The following is a 25,896-nucleotide window of genomic DNA, read 5'->3' on the forward strand; positions in this document are numbered from 1 at the left end:
AAGCATAGACTCGCTTTCTCTGTTACTATAATTTTTTAAGGTTGTAATTGTATTCCATACTCAAAAGTATAGAAATGTACAACCACTTGAAATAATAACCTTTACAGCAAGTTAAATCAATGATAGATGTACGTGATCAATATGATTAAAGTAAAATGTTTAGCTCAATTGCAATAATTATTTTGTCATATACAGTAAGTATATGAAAATGACTGTTTGAACGTTTACACAGTTAACATTCAGCAAATCAGGTAACTATACAAAAAATATAACCCAGGAAGTGTGAGTAAAGCCTCACTGCTCCTCTTGCAAAAGTAGAGCTCCCAAAAAGGTGACTGAACGAACCAAAGTTGATGTGCAAATGAATAACTAAAACATTGAAATTAAATTTTCATGTTTATCGATATGGTGTGTTCATTGAATGTTTATTTATGTTTCCAACTTCGTGATTTACTTGGTTGATTTTAGTATTTTCATTTTCTATTTCAACTTTTCACACCCTGTATCGGTGAGATTTCTAGGAATCAAATGATACAATTTTAGTAATCAGACGTTCCACTGTTAGTCGTGGAGTGAAGAATTAGTTGATTTATATTGCCTTGCCTAAGTAAACATCATTACTCACATCTACAAGAAACAAGCCACGTTTGTATGCTTACAATATATCGGTAGCCGGTTATTTTCACGGAGACGACATTTTCGTAATTTCACGGTACATTAAGGTGACCGAGGAAATTTAATTTATGAAATAATGAGACACGTCTGTATAAGATGTTATTTTCATTCAGATTGTGACATGTCAGTTCAGTAAAATCCAGTTCGTTTTTAAAGAAAACCCAAAACATTTAGCTCATGAAGATTACCAGTTAAACAGTAACCTCAACAATCCTAAGTACAAGATATAAAATATATCAGTATCGAGCAAGAAAACTTAACAATAACAAATGCAATGCCAACAAGTCCACAAATGTAAATTCAAACTTAAATCATATGAAACTAGTGAAAATAAAGAGAAAGAGAAAATGCACGGAAATCCTATAAAAACAAAGAGAATAAGACCGGGTGTTCCGGAAGGGTAAGCGTAGATTGTCCTGTTTCCCAAGTGGCTTTCATGCATTTAGTACCCCTGGCATCACCACTGACGAGACTTCGAAGAACAAAACTGCTATGTGATACGGACTAATTCATTATACTGAATCTACTTTAAATAGTTTTTGACAGAAGCTGTCCGCTTGTGAATCTTTTGTGAAATCCTTTAACCTTTTTGGAAGTCATTGCTGTAAAGTTTAATTTCTCATTTTTACCTATGGCACAGGCACTAATCTCATTTTACTGGCCATGATTTCATTCTTTTTCATTAAATTCTGGTGCATGGGAATAGATATCTTTTTCAGATACACAATAATCATACCATTTGGGCAATAGCACCATCAGGTTATTATTCTCAGACATAGCTAATGAAAATCTAATATCAAATATGCAATGTTTGTAATTGGATATTAAACCCCGGGTATATTGAACAGATTTGAATGTTAAAATAACGAAGTAGTACGTATCTTTTATTGGTCAATAATGTTATTCATTTATAAATTTATCTTTTCTTTATCTACTTATTTATCATAAATTAATTTATTAATTCAGTAATCAATTTATCTATTCATTTATTTATCCGTGCCTCTTTTATGAGTCATGACAGATAATTCATCGATCAAAGTTATGATAATTGAAGTTGAAGTTAAAACAATCTTCCATGAACTAAAAACAGAAAACGAACCAACACGACTCTTTGCAAATCGTAAAATTCGACCACGACGAAACTCGAGATGATTATTTAGACCTCAAAAACCGTTACCTATATTTGTGAAATTATAATAAAAAAGATAGATCAGATGAGAGAACATTCAAAAGAGTATGTAATACAAATCAAACAGGAAATGTACTTACAGATTAAATGCCTCATTTTGAAGTATTTAAAGAATACTCAACAATTAAACCCGTTTGCTTAAGTGCATTGTTCGGTCTATTCAAAGCAAGTGTTTACACTACATCTACTATATCTCAAAGACGCTTGGCACCTAAAAGAACATTTGCCTCCACATTTAGTATTGACCCTCTTCTGTTGTATACTTCTATACTTTATATACTTAATGAATACTCTCATCATATGATTAGATATATATTGAACTAAGTAGAAACATATGTGTACAAGGCTACATAATCAGTGCTTTGTTATCTCAAAATCCTCTAATAGATAACACGTGTTCCAGACAAGCACTTTCTTTATATAAAAAGGAAAAGCAAGCGTATAAAGCATAAAAAATTCTTTTCTTCGTGTGAATTCAAATACTTTTTTTGCATTTGTTTTTGTTTGAAATTGATTTATTCCTTAAATATTGCAAAAATCGGTGGACAGTTTTCGAACAATGAGACATGAAATCACGGGATCAATGAATGACGTCAATATTTGATGTTTATTTCGGTCATTGAAATGAATAAGTCCTTGGATCGACGCTAAAATGATTGGTGAAAATTGCTTTTGGCATGTTGCCAAAGTTCAAGAAGAACAATGTTCTTTTTACTGTATCATAATACGACAATACTATAACAATAGAATGACATTTTCAATGAGCTATTAATTATTTTTGAAACTACATGTATTATATATTGCATTGAGAATGTTATCAAAAGTAGTAGCACATTAATACCATATTTCATGATATTCTATTTCATGTCAGAAGTTCAGAAAGGCTGGTTATTATTTTTTGAGCTCTTCATAACTTTTTATTAAAAACATCCAGAAAACAACGACATATCAACAAATCATCACTTCAAACTCAGGAAATGATAGCATTTTGTATGCAAAGATAGATTTAAACGTAGAACTTTGATGAAAGTACAAGGAGAATACGACCAGGTGTTAGGGAATGATAAGTGTAAAATGCTGTATATGTTACTCCACTAACAGTTTGTACGAGTTCAATATGTTTTTCTTTCTGTACTGAAATCCCAAGACGCTGCTTTCTGGTTGTCAATGATCAGATTATGACGTCAAAGTGGCATCGGAACACCTTCGTCGATGAAATCTAACTTAAACATGGTTCTGTTACAATATAGATATCTGTTCTGCACACTTGGGATATATGGCCACACATCCTACGGCTCTGTATACGCCTCGTCTTGGATAATATGAGTTGACAAGTCTGAAATTGTTTCCGAATCAAAAAAGCAATCATGTGACAAGAAAACGCTGTGAATGTTTGATGGGCTTAAATGCACTGTACTCTTCAAGGGACAGGATATCTGCTTTATACATATACTAACGTGCGGGTCCCTTGAAATCGTTATCTGTAAGCTTTCGATTTTCTGATGGTATAACCAAAGGGCATGTATGTAGCAAGAATTTGAATTCTGAGAGAAAAAGCTCAGAGTTTCAGATTAGAATTTGGTTTGTCACGTTGCCGAATATCCCTAATCAGGAGATACACTACGTCAATTTGTAGAAAGATATATTGATTGAATGTAACTTAATTTAAGCCTGTGCAAAATTTTCCTTTTAAATCTGTAATGCGTTGTCAAAAGAGATTATATGGAACTGTTTATGCTTTTGTAAGAGGTACATATATAAATGGTGTCACCTTTACTCGATTGAGTATGAGAACCCCAATTTATGACCGTCTCCGCGGACGATTTTTATCTTTTGACAAGGGGAGTATTATTGAGTTAAAAGCACACTTGTACTTGCTAGTCTCAGCTTGTGGTGATATCAATTTAACATAGAAAAAACGTATTTTTTTTTATTACGTTATCATATTGCAATGTATATTCCATTGGTAGATGTGAAAAAACACCTGGATCGATATTGATAGCAGAACATCATAATTTGATATTAATAAGCATTTCTATAAGATCGTCTAAATAAACCGTCACTGGTTTTGACCGACACAGTAATGTTAACAATGCAAATTTAGTCTTACAATTCGCTGGTCTAGACATGGCCTTTGTGTTAAATCATTATTAACCTTTGGAATATAAGACATTGTCGACCGAAGCGATTTCCTCGGCAAGCCATAGGCGAAAAAAGCACATAACAGAGTCATAGATTCTTGTTTTGACCTATGGATTTGATATTAAGACTGATATTTGAGCTGGATACGGGATATACTGGAACATATAAAAGCTAACAATATCATATCCGCGCTCTAATCACTAGATACAGTCAGAAAACTAACGCTCGTGCTCCGATTTAACATGCAATAATATCTAATATATATTGCCGACCTTTTCAGGTTGCTGCATTTTCCCCTATACTTATGTATGTTCAGGTCAATACTTACTATATCACATATCAAGTATAAAAGAGAATGCGTTATTCCTTCGTTGATGTCATTGCCTTTAAAACGTCAGAGTGGTCTATGCGAAACGTATACCCATTTTCTCAACTCTCAATACTGACGGGTCTTTTTAGGACGAAACAACGGTAAAATGCAGTTAATTTATAACCTGGATGTGCCTGTACTATATCTAATTTTAAATTCAAATTCAAAAGTGCGATCTGCTTGTGCATCTTTTGTACGTTTATGGCGATAAAACCATCTTAATGACGCAAAAAAAAATCCATAGTGTGCACTTCGAATACTACTTCGTGTAACATGTATGTAGCGAACATCAATCATTGTCTAACCTAAAACTATCCTGTATGTGAGTGAGAGGCTTATTTTGACACTGTGTGTATTTTGTTACATAACTTGCTTCCAGCATGTTGTTAATATGCTTTCGATGCTTTTTCCAAGTGTATGATCGACGACTTTTTCGTGAACATATTCGATTTGAAGTCCTTACGTGTAACGCCCCCATGTAATCGATTTATTTCATACAATAATCAAAGGAATTGTCAGAACCTTCGTTCGTTTCCGTCTCTTGAGAAATCGCACATCAAAAACTGTTTAACTACTTAAATCCAATCGTTTTTTATCATCTTAGCGAATTATCTATTATAGAACCTGTGCGTTTGATTGATCTTTCTAACCACTTTTCCACATGGACGATCCCTATTCGTATGCCATGTTTAGCCTGACGAGACCACACCACAAAATGAGAAATTGACACGTGGATTAGTGATAAAAAGTTATAGCATAACCATCAAATATCATTTCCATCAATAAATGATATGCATTGTGGGATTTAGTTTAAATTTTACCATTGAAAAGTCACGTTCTCTAACTTTCTAGAAGTATATATCTGACTTCTGATGACGTCATCATTTATTGCAACCTAGCTCATGTTTATTCTTGTATAGACTAAATACCTACCTCATTAATGTTTCATTATTGATGTAAAAAAATACAAAATATGGTGCAATGGTATTTCCAGTTATGAAGCACTTGCCTAGTTAAGACTATTTTTTCTGAAAATAAACCAATGAGGATTGCCTATCTTTGAAAATGTTGCAATTTTGAATTACATATGTTTCAGATCGATCAAATACATACACACCAATAAAAAAAATGTATGAATTTTAAAATCACCCTTTTTTAAGTAAGTTTTATTAATCTGTTAAGTTGACGATGCTTTCAAAATCAGATTATGATGAATCGGAAATATAAACACAAAAATAACTTCAGTATCATTGTTCAAACTAGTGATAAATTCAACTCAAATGGGAAAATAAATTTTGACCTTGTTGTGTACCATATGGTGAGAAAAGTCCTTATATTTCTCCGCTGCTCTATAAAGCTATAAAGCTATAAATCTGTGTTACACAAAATTCTCGGTCATTGTTTTTCACTCCCAGTCGATAAAAGACCTTGACAGCTGTTCATACCAATTTGTCTATCGATTCGTGATTAGTTACTTTGCTGTTGGGATAAAAGACATTTGTTGGTTAATAAATGCATTCAATGGATATGATTTAATAAACAATGGTATCACTGTTGGCGCCGTTTGCAATCATTCATACTTCAAGAAGTCCATTTCCGTGATGGTGCTATGAGATAATCAATAATATGTCACTTGTTTTATATTTTATACGCTTGTCGCTACCGTCATTATCTCAACTGTAAGTACCAATGTCTTGAAACTAAACACTCTCTGTATGCTGTTGTATTGCAATTATCGTGCTTATGCCAATTAATTATTGAGTGGATTTGCCAAAAAATGATTATGCGCTAAACATTGAATGTATTTGCAGAAGGCATTGTTATCTTTCAATAAAGAATTCTAGATTTATCTTAATTGATGACTTCGGATGTCCCTCGTTCGTCTCCTAGCTTTCAAAACTTAGGTCCTTAACTTCACTGACGAGTCCTAGAGGAACGTTACAGCTGTGAGATGCAGCATCACAGACGAGTCCTAGAAGGACGAAACAGCTGTATGATGAAGCATCAATGACGAGTCCTGGAAGGACGAAACAACTGTATGATGCAGCATCACTGACGAGTCCTTAAAGGACGAAGCAGCTGTATGATGCAGCATCACTGACGAGTCCTTAAAGGACGAAGCAGCTATATGATGCAGCATCACCGACGAGTCCTCGAAGGATGAAATAGTTGTATGCTGCAATTTTCATCATTATTTATCTCTACCTTGTCTGACTCTAAATTTATATTAAAAAGTTCAATGTATTTTTGTGTCTTGTGTACAATCTAATTGGCCAGATAGTTACCTATCATTTCGTGGGCTTCTATTTTCCACATTTTCGCGGATGCATTGCTTGTTCTTTTGTATTTTTTCAGGAGTTTCCGTTTAATCCTTTTTCTGTTAGAATTTTGCCCTAGATTTATTGAATTTGATTTATGATTAGTATACTGTGTTTTCGTCGCAAATACTAACGTAGAATGTATATCTAATATCTTATTTCAAAGCAGGTTTTAATTCGAAGTAATATATGTGATCTGACAATTTCTACTTAATGTGATTTATTACATTCTTCTCTATTCCAGAAATGTGCTGACTATGATGTTTCCGACAAACAGAAGTATCCAACATTTGCTCGAACATTCCCACCTGCCACTCAAGTCACCCGGTCCATCATTTCAATTCTTTTGCATTTTAAATGGACTCGCTTTTCCCTTATCGTCGGCTCGTCTCACAAGCAGCAGACGATTGCCGAGAAACTCCTGGAGCTATCAAAGAGCTACGACATCACACTAAATGACAGAAAAGACTACACAGAGCCACATATCCCGCTAACAACCGGAAACCCTTTCCCGGGAATAGTTGAGAACACATTTATAGACACACGAGGTAGGTGCTCATTCTTATCTCATTAGGTCACTCTCGGCTCTGATATTTCAAACTGACAGAATGTCTAATTAGGGCTTCCTTTTCGTGTTGATATTCTCATCGACTTTTTCTAATTCAATTCTAGGTATTCCTGTTACTACATATTAGTACATATTGTGTACATAGGCCTTTGATATGAAATAAGAGTTCAAGTACATATATACTCTTCATGTTTGAGTGCATGGTACACAATATCCACTTACAAATAATCCGGTCGTTTTAGATAAAGTATCTTGTTTGCATCACCATTACTACAACCATCATCACTACCACCATCACCACCACCACTACAACCATCATCACTACCATTACCCAGCCATCACCATCATCACTACTACAGTCACCACTATCAGCATCATCACCACCAACACCGCTACAACCACTACCAATTCCACCACCAATAAGAACAACACCACCTCCACTACCAGCATCACCACCAACATCACCAATATTACCAACACCACCACCGCTTCCACCACCGCCACTACATCCACTACAACGACCACCACTACCAACACCGCCACCACCAATTCCACCACCATTACCATTTTCACTACCACGACCACTTCCAACATCACCACCACCAACATCACCACCATTACCATAATCACCACCACCACCACCAACACCACCACCACTACCACTGCCACTATCACCACTACCACCACCTACAATAACAACAACAAAACCAACGCCACCACCACCACTACCAATTTCACCACCACGACCACTACAATCATCACCACCATCATCACCACCACAACCATCATCAATACCATCATCACCACAAACAACACCACCACAACCATCACTACTACCATCATCACCACATCCCTCATAAAAACTACCACCACCGCCATAACCACAACCATCATAACCACCACTATCACCACCACCGCCACAACTATCATAACCAAATCACTACTGCCATCATCATCATACCAAGTATAATGTAACATGGTCTTTACTTTTTTATAAATCTACATGATGCTAGGAAACACTTCGACAGAATTCTTAGACAACAACCAAGCAATATTAAACAAATGACATCAACAGATTGCCATCAAATGGCTCTACAGATATATCTGTGTAGCGGTTGTTGGTTTAAGTGTAACCTCCAATTTGCAGAATATAATTAGAATCTGCAACGGTCAGTAAACCGTTGAATTGTGTCTAAATAGATAGAAAACTATAAAATATACTTAAATATTACATTGTCATATTAAGATTGGTAGTTTTACCACTGATGGATCGTGTTAGTAATCATACTAACACAAAACATTGACGAAAGCTTCAATACAAAATCTACCTTACAATGCAAATAAAGTTCCTTCGAGTATGATTCACAACTTCATAATTATTGGATATTCAAAACGGAAACATAGGATGCTGACATTTGAAAATTTTGGAACCTGTCGTTGTTACCTCATTGCTTGTAACTTGAAATTTTGGCTTTGGCTGTAGAAGAAAAATCAGAAATATTTCCATCCGAAAAACTGTCCATTAGATATCTTTGGCTCGGAAATTTTTTGGATTTTTTTTTTATGTAAATGTATGACTTTATTTAATTTCTTAAATGAAACTTATTTTTAAAATATACACATGTTAATTTGATCTTTTTTCTTTTCTTTCCTTAATTGCTATCGCAGCTTGTATCATTTCGGGTATCAATGTTTTGTCCGTATTATCACGAAGCCTGTTATCGTCAATATACTGGGACAAAAACACTTAAACATGATTAGATCCCATAAAGGATTTCATAAAATAGTTATATATGTGATAAATACAATTGATATGGCTTCTGTATGTAATTGTAAGTGACAACATTCTCTTTTTGTCAATTTGATAATGCAATTTCTTATTACTTATGTGCAGATACAAATGATTCATATAGCGTTTCTCTCGCCATGTTAAATGATTTCCACAAGATTTACGAAATATTGTTTGAAGTTCCATTGATAAGCCAATCTGCTTTAAGACATAGTCAATCCACATCATCGGTGATATATGAGACTGTTACTAGATAAGATTCATTCTGTACACGATATGATTTAATGCCGATAGAAGGCAGACTTTTTACACAAGCCATTATCAATCTCCGACAATAACGTTAAAACAGACATATCATCGATATGTTCTAAATATATATTCTATAAAGTCTATCGAACAAAAAAAGTGTGAAAAAACATCAATCTTCATTACTATTATTTAAAAAATCGATTTCTGAGGCTGTATTACATTTTTATTCTTGTAGTCTATGTTTTTCTGGGCGATGTCAATGGAGTTGTGGACCTGATGACAAATCTTTATGACCGCGGTCTTCTAGACACTGGAGAATATGTTGTCATCTTTGTCGACCATGGGATGTTTGATGTCACCGCACCGCTCAAATATTTCAGACGTATGTGTATATACTTCATATAAGACAAAGCATGTCCCTCTATTTGATGTTGTTCACCAGTGATATGCAAATATTAATGAGTTTTGTTGCTTTGTATTTCAGTTTTAAACGTCTTAAAATTGTTTCACATGTCTGCAAAATAGACATGCTATGTAACTGCATTATTTTACCATTATTTTACCATTATTAACAATTATTTTACCATTATTTACCATTATTTACCATTATTTTACCATTATTTTACCATTATTTATCATTATTTTACCATTATTTACCATTATTTACCATTATTTTACCATTATTTATCATTATTTTACCATTATTTACCATTATTTTACCATTATTTTACCATTATTTACCATTATTTTACCATTATTTACCATTTTTTACCATTATTTTACCATTATTTACCATTATTTTACCATTATTTTACCATTATTTACCATTATTTACCATTATTTTACCATTATTTACCATTATTTTACCATTATTTTACCATTATTTTACCATTATTTACCATTATTTTACCATTATTTTACCATTATTTACCATTATTTTACCATTATTTTACCATTATTTACCATTATTTTACCATTATTTACCATTATTTACCATTATTTTACCATTATTTTACCATTATTTACCATTATTTTACCATTATTTACCATTATTTACCATTATTTTACCATTATTTATCATTATTTTACCATTATTTACCATTATTTACCATTATTTTACCATTATTTATCATTATTTTTCCATTATTTACCATTATTTTACCATTATTTTACCATTATTTACCATTATTTTACTATTATTTTACATTGTTTTAATCCACTCAACAGTTAGAAAAATCATTTCAGATATCACTTATCTAGAAGTGTACAACACGCGTAATATGTCTAGTATTTAATTGATACAACAGTAAAAATCCTTAGAGACCAATAAATATATTTCAAAATGATAGTTTTGACTTACTAAGTACAGAGACGAGACAAGATTATGTAATATATTATTCTAGGATATGAAATATATTATACCAGGATATGAAATATATCATACCGGGATATAAAATATATTATACCAGGATATGAACTATATCATACCAGGATATGAAATATATTATACCAGGATATGAACTATATTATACCAGGATATGAAATATATTATACCAGGATATGAACTATATTATACCAGGATATGAAATATATTATACCAGAATATGAAATATATTATACCAGGATATGAACTATATTATACCAGGATATGAAATATATAATACCAGGATATGAAATATATTATACCAGGATATGAAATATATTATACCAGAATATGAAATATATTATACCAGGATATGAAATATATTATACCAGGATATGAAATATATTATACAAGGATATGAAATATATAATACCAGGATATGAACTATATTATACCAGGATATGAACTATATTATACCAGGATATGAACTATATTATACCAGGATATGAAATATATTATACCAGGATATGAACTATGTTATACCAGGATATGAACTATATTATACCAGGATATGAAATATATTATACCAGGATATGAAATATATTAAACTAGAATATGTAATATAATATACTAGATTTTGTATATTATATATGTAGACTATCATGTAATGTGTATGATAACATACACACAGGTACTACTGACAGTCCCAGCGACACACGAAACATCGAAGCGTCTCGATCGCTACTCATCATCACATCCAGTCCTCCATCTAACCCAGATTACGAAGACTTTGAAATCACAGTCAATGATTACAACGAAAGGCCTCCATTTAATTTCCCTAACCCATTCAGAAGCAGAAAAAAGGTGAGTGATTTTTTTTTTCATAAGAATTACCTTTTCAGATTTTAGAATAAAGCAAATTCTTGTTTTCAAAGTAAGGACTACAATATCAAACCTATGTATAAATAGTTGATTTCGCATATAAGATAAATTCGATATTAACCGAAAATGTCGGTACAGTCTTGTATGTACTTAAAAACTACATAGTTAAATAAAGCCGTTATTTTTCATAAGATCTAATTTTAGAAAGACATAAGAGGATAACGATTTATATAGCCAATAACATATTGTAGTGTAAGGAATTCTAGTTCACAACATATTTTACGATACATCTTTTTACGACATCCTGACTGTCGAAATTAGGATCGTATCTGAGTATAGCATTATGTAACTAATATAGAACTGTGATATTTTATTCATGTTTAACATTTGATGAGGCTAAAACAGCAATACAGTTTAGTGAGACTATCTGATATCTCTGCGTAGATCACCGTTTATGCTGCTTACCTTTATGACGCGGTAATGCTGTACGCACGCGCTGCACAGGAAGTGCTCGACAGCGGAGGAAGCATTATTAACGGAACAGAAATAATCAACCGAATTCTGTCAAGAGAGTATGAAAGTACGTTTTTTATGTTTATGTTTACGTTGGAAATTGATTGACAATAAAATAAAAACCTGAATTTCAATTAAAAAGCAAAGATAACAATGGGAAATAACTTCACGAAACAAAGCTAAGCGAATTCGACAAGACGTTCCTGAAGAAAAGAAACCTTATAGTTCAAAGTAGAATTATATTTGTAGTATTATAATGAAACTCAAAACAAATACTGAAGGGTCAAGTGATAAAAGCTACACTTACTTTTGAGCATCGAAATGGAATTAAATGAGATCAAGATGGTGACTATGAAACGAAGTTATTGATAAAAGACCCCAAAGATAAGTATAGTACATTCTTATATACAAAATTTACAGGAAAACTTTTGAAACTTTTTGAAAATATTTACCATTCTGGTCTTTCATCAATAGGTATTCTTGGTTTCACTACCAAAATAGACAAGAATGGTGACGCGGAAGGCAACTATACTCTACTAGCACGAGTACCACACGCAACAAAATCTGCGTTATATTCTATGTTACCTGTGGGACATTTCGAAATGGCGACAGGACATCACGTAAGTCAATATAACATTTCATTTGTCGATTCGTGAATTTTCAACTATCACTGATACATATTTTGTGCCCTGTACTAAAGATTCGTTTCATGAAGAACATCTCCGAATTCGAAATCCAAAATTGACCACCATGCTGCCAACAGCTGAGTAGAATATAAATGTTGCGTTTCTGATTATATATGCTAATTTTGAGTGTGTATGCAATACAGGTGCTGAGATTTTTCCCGGGACAATCTGTCGACTGGGTAACAGGGGAGCCCCCAGTTGACCGACCTCCATGTGGTTACAGGGGAGAGAAATGCATTCCAGTGAAAGGTAAATCAGGGGTCATTACACTATCATTGAATAGTATTATTACAATGAACAAACAAAGCATAATGATATTTAATTCAAAGTCAACATCAATAAAACGAGAGCAAAATATGAAAAGGAATTTACATGAAAGCCCTTGAAAGCGTTCCAGGAGAATAGGGCTATTGTGTTTCGGAAAGGTAAGTGCCTTCTGTCGCCAGAATAACTCTAGTGCAATTAGAGGTATACATATATATGTATGTATTTGGCACATACTCTTTTAATACATTTTAGTACTGTTAGTAACAAAGCGTTTGCTTAGTTGAAAACGGTCGTTTTAAATGTCTTAAACATCGATAAGCTTCTATATGCGTACTTTGGTGAGACGCTGTTAAACATACAATGTACCTAGTAAAAGTTAAATTATCTTCAAGACATTCGTAATACGAAATTTTAGCGTAAATTATGTGGATTTTCATAATGTGTTTGAGAAAATACATGATAATATTTTTACAAAAAACTAATAATCTGACCAAAATTTTCCCTACAGAAGACTTATAATTTGATATGTTGTGTCATATTATATCAAAGCCAAGCATCCCGTAATTGTTAAGACGCGCGAGATGCGAGAGTTGATATGAATCCTGAAAAAAAATAACCAGAAAACCTTGTAAAGGAGTCAATTGTGTTTACGTTCCAAATTATTAACCGATGTTTCTGTGATTTTCCATTTGTTGTTTTGATTTAGGCTACACTTTGGAAATTATCGGCGGAGTCCTTGGAGGAATAACAATGATAGTCATTATCATAGCTTTGGTGGTGTATCGGTAAGTCTAATGGGTCTAATTGTTCCCTTGCTGTGAGACGTCTTCGAATTGACATCCGTCCAACACATTATGTCATTAAATTTCACGTTGCCATCATGTTATGTTAGCAGGATGGCTACAAATCGTGCTTGAGGCCCAATAAATCTTATACTAAATGCAGTTAGCTACCTAAAAGATAATTGAAATAATTTGATAATTCGTGGCATTACACATTTGAGAACAATTTTGTCTTAATATATCATCATTCATACCACAGAATAGAATATGGAGATGTTTAAAGGTCCACCAGTGTAATTTTTCCTGATCATTTTCAGAAATTGGCGCTATGAACAAGAGATTGCGGGTCTTCTATGGAAAATCCCGATTTCAGAGATACATATGCCTCACCAGTCTTCATCACCAAATGATCGCCGCGACAGTTTAAGTAGTAAGGTAAGTCCCTCATCTTCGCATTGTAATTTAATAACAAATGCTGTTTGATGGAATTTTCCCCTGGTAAAAAAAAAAAATTTAAGTGTTTTCTCATGAACGCTTGCTAAAAAGAGCGTCAAAGAATAGAAAAGACATGTCACTACAATTCTGATTTTTTTGGGGGATAAAATCAAACCCATGTGAAAGATTCTGTCATATCAGCCTTCTTTGAAGTTTGTTATTTTTAGAAAAATGTTTTGTTCGCTATTTTAAGTTTAATTTTGAATACAACATCGTACGAATTTCATTTCTTCCGTGAAAAGTGTATACTTCGTTTATTGGAAGTTGTAGACATCGACTATCGACCATTTTTCTGACATTTTTTGACAACAAAATACGCTTGAAACAAACTCCTTTTCAAGCTTTTTATAGCGCCCTATAACTTTTACAGTACTGATTTATGTTACATGGACAGCTAATATCATAAACATACCCTATAAACGGCGTAATTTGCAAAACTTGTAACAAAAGAAAAGTCTATCTGTTTAATAATGTTCTATAACGTAAGTCAGTAAATAGTTTGCATTGATATGTTACCTGTAACGAACGACAAAAAGAATAGCACCCTGCAATACAGAATTAACTGCATCATACGACTATTTCGTCCTTCCGGGATTCGAAAGTGATGCTTAGAGAAAAAAAAAATGTATTGGTGTTTGTTCGGGTGGTCTGTTGGCGCAGTGTTAACGACTCGCCTTTCATTTAGCCGTCTGGGGTTCGATTCCCGGAACGGAAGTGAAAAGGGAAGTAGTCAAGAGCCTGACTACATGGGTTTTCCCCGGGTACTCCAGTTTCCTCCCACAATTAGACCCGCGCGCAATTACATCCGGGTCAACAAAAGTGATTCGTAAAAGCTGAAATAACTTGCAATTGTTGTAAAATATATATGTATTTGGGATCGTTGGATCATTCGTCCACACACAAAACGTCTTCATGTCCGATTTTTCTGAGTATCTGACTTGATTTAGAGTGATCTTATACATTCAATAATACATACACTTTGCTATTTTTAGATCTCCCTCGGTAGCCAGCAGTCGTTTGACTCACGCATGTCGTTTACTCAAATCTACACCAGAACAGCCACTTACAAAGGTCAAATGGTGGCACTCAAGATTTACGAGAAGAAAGACTTTGTCTTGACCCGTAAGATGCAGAAACAAATGAAAGCGGTGAGTTTAGAACTATATGTAATGCTTAACCAAACATTGATGTGTTCATGAGAAAGTATATTATATAATTAGTTCACACGGAAATGATGATTCGGTCAGACAGTCGTTACTTTGATAAAATAAAACTCAATGATACACTTCTGAAAAAGTATTTAGATACAATTAAGTACGAATTATCCTAATCTGACAACAGGTGATATTACTTACTGAGAAGCGACGTTTTTCTCATACTATTTCATTACAAACCATGCTTGAATATTCATATGTTGATACAAACTGCCAGTCTCATTTAGCTGCAATAATGTATCTATCGAGGCGGTGATTGGTGATATTTGAATACTTCATATTCAATAGTATAGCAGCTCATAGTTGAAACCGCATATTTTCGACGGATTAATAGTGAAAAAATTCACTATAATAGTACATATATTCATTAAGATAGTAAATATATCATTCACTTTAATATTTATCCGCCCGGTACTTATAGTAATTAAATGCGATTTATACAGCTTCATACTTCATAAATCTTTTGAGATCGTTCTTTGTCATAGGAATTCACATATGTTCAATAAATCTAAATTAGGTACATCGGTTGAATAAATATGCTGCTTTTGCAATTTTGTAGGAAATATATTTATTAATGTTGTGTTTATACCACAATCAACTCTTCATGGGTGTTTTTTTATTTATTTATTTTGGAAAATTAATTTGATTTTGGCGTGGGATTATAGAATAGAAATATAGTAAACACCTTCATAATGATTTATTCCAGATGAGGGATATTCGGCACAATAATGTTAACCCCTTTATAGGAGCCTGTGTAGACCCCCCAACATTTACCCTCCTAACAGAATACTGCATCAAAGGCAGCTTACAGGTAGGTAAACATATCATCGAGGTTAATTTTTTTTATTTCGAAGGAGCCTGTGTAGCCCCCAACGTTTACCCTCCTAAAACTTTATATATCAAAGGCAGCTTACATCCTTACAGGAAGGTAAACCTGTTCTCGAGATGAAGATCTTTATTAGGTTTAAGTAATTTATTGTAACAACTGTGGGATCGTTCATGCTCTATTCCTGAACATTTGGAATATATTTAATGTGTAAAATGATGCGCACATACTATAACGAGTGATTATTTATAGTTTATGAAGCTTAACTAGACTGATTTCAATTCTTTGAAAGCTCGTATTACCTGCTTCGATGTACAAATGTTAAAATTGTTATATAATAATAAAACCATCATCCCTGGTTTTATCAACATGGTTTGTCTTTTTTATATCTGTCGTCTTCATATGACCTTAGTTGTTGCAACAGCGTAAATCGTTTCCATGTTGTTCCTCTTTATATTTTGGTTTATACTCTATTTCTATCGAAATGTTTGCTTTTTACTTCCGTAAATTAAGCATCTATTTATCTCATATTTACCTCTGTTTTATAATCTAGCTGATAATAACTAGTACGTGATTTCTGATTTAAAGGACATATTGGAAAACGAGGTCATCAAATTGGACGAGATGTTCATTGCATCGCTTGTGAAAGACATCATACAGGTAAGGCCAGGTGTTAGTCTTACTTGAAAATCTGGACCTTTGTGAATTATTTGATACTTAATTACTTCGTCGCAAATTCTCTAAAAAGGTTCAGAAGAGGAAAAAATGCAAAACCATATGAATCGTTAAAAATATACACAAGCAAATAGATGCAAATCTCCCCGCTTCTTCGGTTTTCCTTTTTAATTTTTTGTGATTTCTGCGTCGGTTTGGGTACCGCACACGTGTCTTTTTTGTCTGCTTCACATATCACACAGTTACGTTTCAAATAGATTTCAATTATCCGTTTTAAAAGTGAATCATGCTTATAGTCTTTAATAAAGTGTATCTCGCTATCTTATATATATACATATCACTTTGGATTTTCCGGAACCGCCTCCAAATTTCAAAATTTAGCCCCCTTAGAATCACTGACGAGTCCTAGAAGAACGAAACAGATGTATGATGTTATATATAAAAATGTTATATTTGGCTCTACTCTATCTAATTCTAAGTTCGTATCAAAACGTGATATTCACTTGTGCGTCTTTTGTACTACAGATAGGAATGAAAACATAAACGACCATTAAAGAGTGACAATGTTGTATGATACTGTTTATAGGGTATGCTATTTCTGCATGGTTCCGAACTTAATGTTCATGGAAACTTAAAGAGTTCTAACTGTGTGGTGAATAGCCGGTGGACTTTACAAGTGGCCGACTTCGGGCTCCTTGACGTGAGAGCAGGGACATACAAGATGGAGGATGAACATGCATTTTACAGAAGTAAATATATTTCTATATGTTTTTTCTGGTCAATTTTTTGTGTTTTCGTACATAATTTCATTGCAAAAGCGAATAATTTTTATTGTATTTTGTTTACCCTATGTTGGTTCACTTCTTCACATAAAAGAAGATCTGACTCATTATTGTCACATTTTTCATTCATAAATATACAAATTAAGCATGACACATAAACACTTCCATTCATACTCACCTTCACCCTCATCATCATTCCATCACCATCATCTTCATCATACTTTATCATACCATCTCATCCTCATGACATATCTTCAACATCACATCTTCATATAATCATGACAACAATGCATCACAATAAGCAGCAGTATCATCATCCACCACCACCACCACCATCATCATCATCATCATCATCATCATCATCATCATCATCATCATCATCACCACCACCACCACCACCACCACCACCATCATCATCACCACCACCACCACCACCACCACCACCACCACCACCATCATCATCATCACCACCACCACCACCACCACCACCACCACCACCATCATCACCACCACCACCACCACCACTATCATCATCACCATCTCCATCACCATCATCATCATCATATCATCATCATCATCATCATCATCATCCTCAACCACCTCCACCACCACCACCACCACCACCACCACCACCACATCATGATCATCATCATAATAACAATTCTAAATAACATTATCATCATCATCATCATCATCATCATCATCATCATCATCATCATCATCATCACCACCACCACCACCACCACCACCACCACCACCACCACCACCACCACCATCATCATCACCATCATCACCACCACCACCACCACCACCATCATCATCATCATCATCATCATCATCATCATCATCATCATCATCATCAACACCACCACCAACCACCACCACCACCACCACCACCACCACCACCACCACCACCACCACCATCATCATCATCACCATCACCACCACCACGGGCAGAGACGACCAACCACCACCACCACCACCACTACCACCAACATCACCATCATCATCATCATCATCACCATCCACTACCACCACCACCACCACCACCACCACCACCACCACCACCACCGCCACCAACATCACCATCATCATCCACCACCACCACCACCACCACCACCACCACCACCACCACCACCATCACCATCATCATCATTATCATCATCACCATCACCACCACCACCACCACCACCACCACCAACATCACCATCATCATCATCACCATCCACTACCACCACCACCACCACCACCAACATCACCATCATCATCATCATCATCATCATCATCACCATCCACTACGACCACCACCACCACCACCACCACCACCACCACCACCACCACCACCATCATCATCATCATCATCATGACCAACACCACCACCACCATCATCATCAACATCATCATCATCATCACTCATCATCACCACCACCACCACCACCACCATTATCATCATCATCATCCTCATCATCATCATCATCAGTAGCAGCAGCAGTATCATCATGGATTTGATTCCTACTGTCGTCTATATATTCTCTTTGCATTTTTGATGATAGTTAATACATATGAACATTTTCGTTAGATTCATTCTGGCGGGCACCTGAACATATTCGTAAATTGACCAAGGAGGCTTCGCAGAAAGGAGACGTATACTCTTTCGGGATAATTCTTCACGAGATTATCGGAAGGGCTGGACCCTACGGATACTGCAATATGTCACCGAAAGGTAAGAGAGACAACTCTTAATTATTTTAGGTTTAACAAAATGGCGTTACTTTTTATGAATTATGTTACGTTCTTACGAATCGCTCCTATTTGTGTTATATTAAAGTGTCAAGTTTAATCCATGAACACAACTGTTAGCATCTCATAACATTGTCAAATGTATGTTGGTGAATAAAACAATGGAAAGACTGAAATGTCAACAAAATATCACATTGCAAACTCAAATTCAATGAAACTCTGTTAAGATCATGCGTTTCGGGAGAATATGCGTTTTCTTCTTTATGTACACTCACCATGAAACATACATTCAATAAAAGATACCACTGTGTCAGTTGAAGGGATAAAAGTAATTAATATATTAAGAATTAATTTAATTTATAATTGTTGTTGCGTTGTTGATACATATTCATAATTATTATGTTTTAGCTGATTGGGGTTCATTGTATGAATATCCATAATGCTTATTTTGGTTGTTTATCGTTGCAGAAATAATAGATAATGTAAGGAAAGGAGGCCATCCAATATTCCGTCCAGACACTAAATATTTGAAATGTGAACAATACGTCATTGAATGTATGCGCAGCTGTTGGGACGAAGATCCGGAACTCCGCCCTGACTTTAGAGTGATCTCTAAAGCCCTATCTCCAATGCGGAAGGGCATGTAAGTGAAACATATATATACACGACATACGTTACAATTCAATAGTGATGTTATACAGCGTTTTGTTATGTAAAATGAAGGTATTTGTATTTTAAATAACCAAGGAATAAGGTTATCGAAAATTTAAGATAATTATCAATTGGTTATGCCAATTGAAAAACACGCAAATATATTTCATACGTTTTTTTTAAATGTAAATCTTTTCACGATATTTTGGCTCCACAACAAAATACTGTTTCACCTATAATCACAAGGAACACCTCAGTTAATTCTGTCCATTAACGATGGGTAAAGGGAGACAATTATTGGATACCAACATATATATCTACAATAAGGTACATGCGGAACATGCCTAAGGAAAACAAATGAATTACCTATGCTATATGAAATCCTTTTCAAAACAAAATACACACGATACATATTTTTGATCACCCAATATGAAACAAATACCCTATTTTTATTTTAATGGCAGGATAAAATTAATGATATCCTATAGAAATGGTTGATGGAGTTACATCGATATGATTTTTGCAGGAAGCGGAACATTTTCGACAATATGATGATGATGATGGAGAAGTATCAATCACATCTCGAAGAATTGGTGGAAGCCCGAACAGACCAGCTTGTGGAAGAAAAGAAAAAGACGGAAGCCCTACTACATCGTATGTTACCCAGGTGAGCAGTATACTACTGTAGCATTTCATGGACGTAAATAACACTGGCATTTTATCAAATTTGGCGGTAGGCAATTTTAAGTTTTTTCTTGTTAATGTTATAACATTCTAAGTACGAGTTGCAGTGAATATTTCATTGTTTTTAGAAGTATGCTGGGATACACGGACGCATTTTGGGAGTTAAAAGTCACATGTCTCATTGTGACCTATTACGATTACCCTTTATCCGACGTCGTGTGTCGTTAACTTTTAACATTTTCGGCTTCTGGAAAACGTCGGAACCGATTTCAATTTGGAGAAAACTTCCATGGCCAAAAGCACATCAAAATTGTAAATTAGACGATTTCCCCCTCCCTCCCACCCCCGTCCCACCCCGGGGTTTTTAGAGGCCAGTTACTATATTGTTAAATGTAAATTTCATGACCCCAGGGTCTCGCATATATATATATTGGAAAATTACATTTTTGAGCAGAATTTGTTTATTATTTTCTTTTAGAAATAATTCAAACTTATTTAACATGTTCAGCATAAGAAAACATATTTTTGTATACAAGAAATAACCCTGACTCCCCTCCAGGGGATGATGAGCGGGACGACAAAGAGTCAAAATGACAGAGATTTCAAAAAATCTTCTTCACAATACACTGATAAGGTAGAATCAATGACTCTCTTTGGATGAAAGTGTCTGAAGATGCTTCACTAAAATTGTAAATTTCATGGAATAAGGGTCTCGCATTACCCCATGTGGAGGGGGTAAAGTTTACTATAGTTTATATAGGAAAATTAATTTGTCAACATTTTACTTAATTTTTTTTACATTATTTTTGTTGGAAATAGTTCAAACTTCGTTCGAAATTAGTGTAAGATGACAATTGATTAAATGCATGCACATATTTGTCCTGGCTGATCCCCTGGGCAGGGGGAATTTGGATCAAATTGACTCAGATTTCAAAGATCTTCTCAATACCCTGATATGATAGAATCTAGTTAATACTGTTCATAGATGGAAGGGTTTATATTATATTTTTGGGTCTAATTTCTTTCAATTTGATCTTTGTTAAAAACCTTAGCATGAGACGGCAGTTAATGTTATGCACAGTTTACAATTACATTAGTTGTACAATGCTATTCAAGTTACCTTACTTTTTTAGCAGAGTTATTTCTACAACATTTTACAATAAGCATTGTTACCAAGGTGACCATTAAGACCCTTTTATTATTTAAGTTTTGTTCACTTGTGGATGTGTTATGGGCTATTGTTTTTACAGTTCTATCGCTGAACAGCTGAAAAGAGCAGAGTACGTAGAACCAGAGTCCTTTAAGTCTGTCACGATTTACTTTAGTGACATATGTGAGTTCACGCGGCTGTCTGCGGAAAGTACACCAATGGAGGTACGATATCTCGTGACAAATTAGTTTCTTTTAAAATTATTGCCAGTCAAGTGACATGTTTTTAATATCAATTCGTCTAATGTTTTCTGTTTTTTGTGGAAGTTATTATTCAGATGTTGGCAATGCATGTCACGAAGTATAAAATGTTCGTTTTTTTTTTTTTTTTATTTGTGTTCACTAATCAAAAGAAGCCGTAAACAGAACAATCCTAACGTAACACATCATGCAATGTATATTGTGTATGATATGTAGCATTTTGTCTCCTTTTAGGTCGTTAATCTGCTGAATGACCTTTATACGTGTTTTGATTCGATAATCCGGAGCTATGACGTGTACAAAGTCGAGACGATAGGTGACGCCTACATGGTGGTTAGTGGAATCCCAAACCGGAACGGCGACAACCATGCTGGTGAAATTGCATCCATGTCACTTGAACTCTTGAGAGCAATAAAAAAGTTCACAATCCGTCACCGACCCAACGAAGTGCTTCGATTACGAATCGGCATACATTCTGGTAACTATATCAGAAAAAATATAAAAGAATGAGATCAGTCTAAGTGAAAAAAATGTTAAAATTCATATTTGCGTGTAATATGTCATGAAATAAAACATGGAAATTGTCGTCAATTCAGCAGAAGATATAGATTATTCATTATCAAGAACGCTATTTCTAACTATCCTGGTGCATTTTTCTATTATTTTTTCAATCGATTTGCATTGTCCTGTCTGTCTTTTTCTATGTTTCAAACTTGCCTGTAGCATCTATTACAAGTCCAAGATAGCAAAGTAGCTCTATGTTGCAGTTATATTGATAGGTGCTATTCACTTGTGTGTCTTGGTAGTTTTCAAGGGTTTCTGTATAAAGTACCAAAGGAAATACCAACACGTGAACAGAGTCCTACTCAAATTCATTAAAAAGTTAGAGCAAAATATGAACAAAGAAAGACTTACATGGAACCCCTAAAAAGTAAAAGAGGAATACGATCAATTGTAGAAGAACAATAAGTGTATTCTGTTTCATCTTCTCATATGTATCCATACTTTATCCGATTTATGTCAGAGAGACTGTTGTATATTTATGCTTCAGTTATTTTTCATGTTGCTCCAATGAGATTTATTAGCATGATTTGGTTGTGTGTCATTTTAAGGGCCTTGTGTAGCTGGCGTCGTGGGACTAATCATGCCTAGATACACGTTGTTTGGAGATACTGTAAACACAGCCTCAAGGATGGAGTCCAATGGTGAAGGTCTGTGTTCTTCTCAATTTTTGCATCTTTATCGGTCGAGAAAACATTGACGTTGGCAGGGTTTCAAATTAGAGGTGTCCTAATTTAAAATGCAGGCATCTTGACCTAATTCCATGTTTCTGTCATAGAATTTATTTAAAACCGCGCTTACTGTGTGTTAGTCCATTCTCTTGCTTTAACTGGAAATGCTGCCTACGTCAGATGTCTGTTGCAGAAGAAGCAGTTTCCTAGTAGCAATAAATATAAATGTTTGTTCCACGATATCGACGTTTCACTGTGTCAACTCTGCTTCATGTAAGACGATAGGAAACGTTATCCACTGTGTTTAATATTTGGGAAATGTATCCGGCTTTAGGATTTGAGCTTAAAAAACTAGAATGTTCTTCTTTTGGTTTTTACAGCTTTAAAGATCCACTGCAGTAAAGAATGTAAAGTGTTGCTTGACAAACTTGGGGGTTACACAACAACAGAGCGTGGACTTGTTAGTATGAAGGTAGGGTCGTCATTATGTACTTCATTGAAATGATGAGATAGAAACATATGACATGTGAGGACTTGACATCATTTAATCACATGGTCATTACATCCCAGCGACATACCTCTAATTTTACCTATCTTTCTATCAAATTGTATATTCCTCAATCGCCCCCATGGATTGAAAATTCAGATCCTTTGCACAACTGACGAGTCCTAGAAGGTCGAAACTGTATTCATCGCTAAATTTGTAAAAAAAAAAAAAAAAAACAGGATTTTGTAATGTGCCGTATATGTGCCAAATAGATAACTCGGGGGTTGGATAACCAACAAAATTGTATAATATATAATATTAAACGAATGTCCTTCAATAAACGTCATTATAAAATAATCTAACAAAGAAACCCAAATAAAACCCTAAATATTATTATTAAACAGCGGGAAACTATTCTGGGACCTTTCTTCGTATGAATTGAGAATTCGTAGAGCACTGTCTAAAAATCAAAGTTGTGGTGGAATTATTTTCATGTGGTGTCAGTTTAAAATAGAGTGTGGACAAAACATAAAATAAAACTACATTGAATGCACTTTGATATTTTTATTAGTAGGAAAATCAAATTTAGAATACTGCGTCAATGAGTATAACTTGTAGGATATAATAATTCATAATGTTAAATTGATGCGTTTCAACCTTAAACACTATCTGATTGCTTATTGGGCATATGTAAAAAATTATAATGCATGGTTACTAAGTTATGGAGAATAATCATGCAAATTACTCATCATTCGATTATTGATAAAATCCTTTTAGACCCTAGTTGAATTGAAAATTGAAGCCATTTACATGTGATTGTCAATTCAGTGATTTTTTCATTAATGGTATTTGCAGGGTAAGGGAGAGTTGTTCACATACTGGCTAACGGACGAGGATGCAAGTGTTCGCCATGAGAGATTACGAAGATGTAGTGAATTATTCAAATATAATTCTCCCTGGGCACGTGAGAGTAGACGGGCATATCTACGTCACGTGAACGATGACTACATGGTGGATGAACCCCTTCCGGATTTATCTTTCCTAGACAATAACGGAGACATTCAGAAGGCAGATCAACCTATATTGGAAATTCTTAGGGAATGTGAGGTAACCCCGATACGAAGTGACTCTCCGAAACATTTCTCTTCAAGTTTGGAACGTGGTGAATCTCCAAGAACATGTAGACTTCTCAAATCGCCTATTGCTAATAAGATTCGTCATGGTCCGAATGGCCTCCTATTTGAGGAACGGCGTTTACGCAATATTGACCGGGCTGGCTCCGGTCAAGACATCGTAGAAAGAGCTGCTTTAATGTTAGATGTTGACGAGATGGACAATTGTGAAACACGAAGTGGTTCCTTTGATAACAGAAACCATGTGAATGTCATCTTGCCCAACTCGCTTCCTGGAAATTCACATGCACAGTCATATATGGATACCGGGACGGGCAACAACAATAACACATCTCAAAAACTTGCGATCGGGGAAAATATTGCTTTGGAAGAACATTGGCAAAACTCAGATATGGGTTCATCTCCACTGATATAGCTCAATATCATATTTGTCGCAAGATTGTGACGGTGTCATTTCTTCTGAAAACCTTTTACGATGGCCTATACGATTGATATACTTGAGAAAATGATATTGATAATTATGCCTACATTATGAAATCAAGGACTTACATTTTCATTACATGTTGATTATCTTCCATGATCAAACAATCAAATCAAAGTGCATTATCTTCCTTTAGACATAGGATGTATGCAATACAAAACCTAGTTTGTGTTTGTAATGTACAAAATGTTCTAACTTAATTTTCACAACACATAGTTGCGATGACTTTTGCATTTCAGTGATTGCGGCTCTAGATCAGTATTTAAGTTCTTACATTCCTTTTAATTTTATTT

General features: G+C 34.6%; 1 protein-coding gene across 1 annotated transcript in view; it reads left to right on the forward strand.

Moving 5' to 3' along the window:
• The window catches only part of LOC132554542 (receptor-type guanylate cyclase Gyc76C-like), a 31,094-nt gene extending 5,557 nt beyond the window's left edge, over window positions 1-25,537 (forward strand). Inside the window, exons 2-21 of the mRNA XM_060218866.1 lie at window positions 6,939-7,242; window positions 9,536-9,682; window positions 11,355-11,527; window positions 11,990-12,125; window positions 12,533-12,678; window positions 12,888-12,993; window positions 13,718-13,796; window positions 14,111-14,228; window positions 15,281-15,436; window positions 16,209-16,313; window positions 16,917-16,988; window positions 17,590-17,752; window positions 19,365-19,508; window positions 19,994-20,168; window positions 20,703-20,843; window positions 22,111-22,234; window positions 22,505-22,748; window positions 23,383-23,481; window positions 23,883-23,974; window positions 24,845-25,537. Coding sequence (XP_060074849.1) covers window positions 6,939-7,242; window positions 9,536-9,682; window positions 11,355-11,527; window positions 11,990-12,125; window positions 12,533-12,678; window positions 12,888-12,993; window positions 13,718-13,796; window positions 14,111-14,228; window positions 15,281-15,436; window positions 16,209-16,313; window positions 16,917-16,988; window positions 17,590-17,752; window positions 19,365-19,508; window positions 19,994-20,168; window positions 20,703-20,843; window positions 22,111-22,234; window positions 22,505-22,748; window positions 23,383-23,481; window positions 23,883-23,974; window positions 24,845-25,537 — 3,417 coding nt within the window. The remainder of the gene's footprint in view (window positions 1-6,938; window positions 7,243-9,535; window positions 9,683-11,354; window positions 11,528-11,989; window positions 12,126-12,532; window positions 12,679-12,887; window positions 12,994-13,717; window positions 13,797-14,110; window positions 14,229-15,280; window positions 15,437-16,208; window positions 16,314-16,916; window positions 16,989-17,589; window positions 17,753-19,364; window positions 19,509-19,993; window positions 20,169-20,702; window positions 20,844-22,110; window positions 22,235-22,504; window positions 22,749-23,382; window positions 23,482-23,882; window positions 23,975-24,844) is intronic.
• Window positions 25,538-25,896: the final 359 nt, after the last annotated feature.

Source organism: Ylistrum balloti, unplaced genomic scaffold (genome assembly GCF_031769215.1).
Source record: "Ylistrum balloti isolate Yb309-2 unplaced genomic scaffold, AGI_CSIRO_Ybal_v1 Utg370416, whole genome shotgun sequence".
In the NCBI taxonomy this organism is placed as follows: domain Eukaryota; kingdom Metazoa; phylum Mollusca; class Bivalvia; order Pectinida; family Pectinidae; genus Ylistrum; species Ylistrum balloti.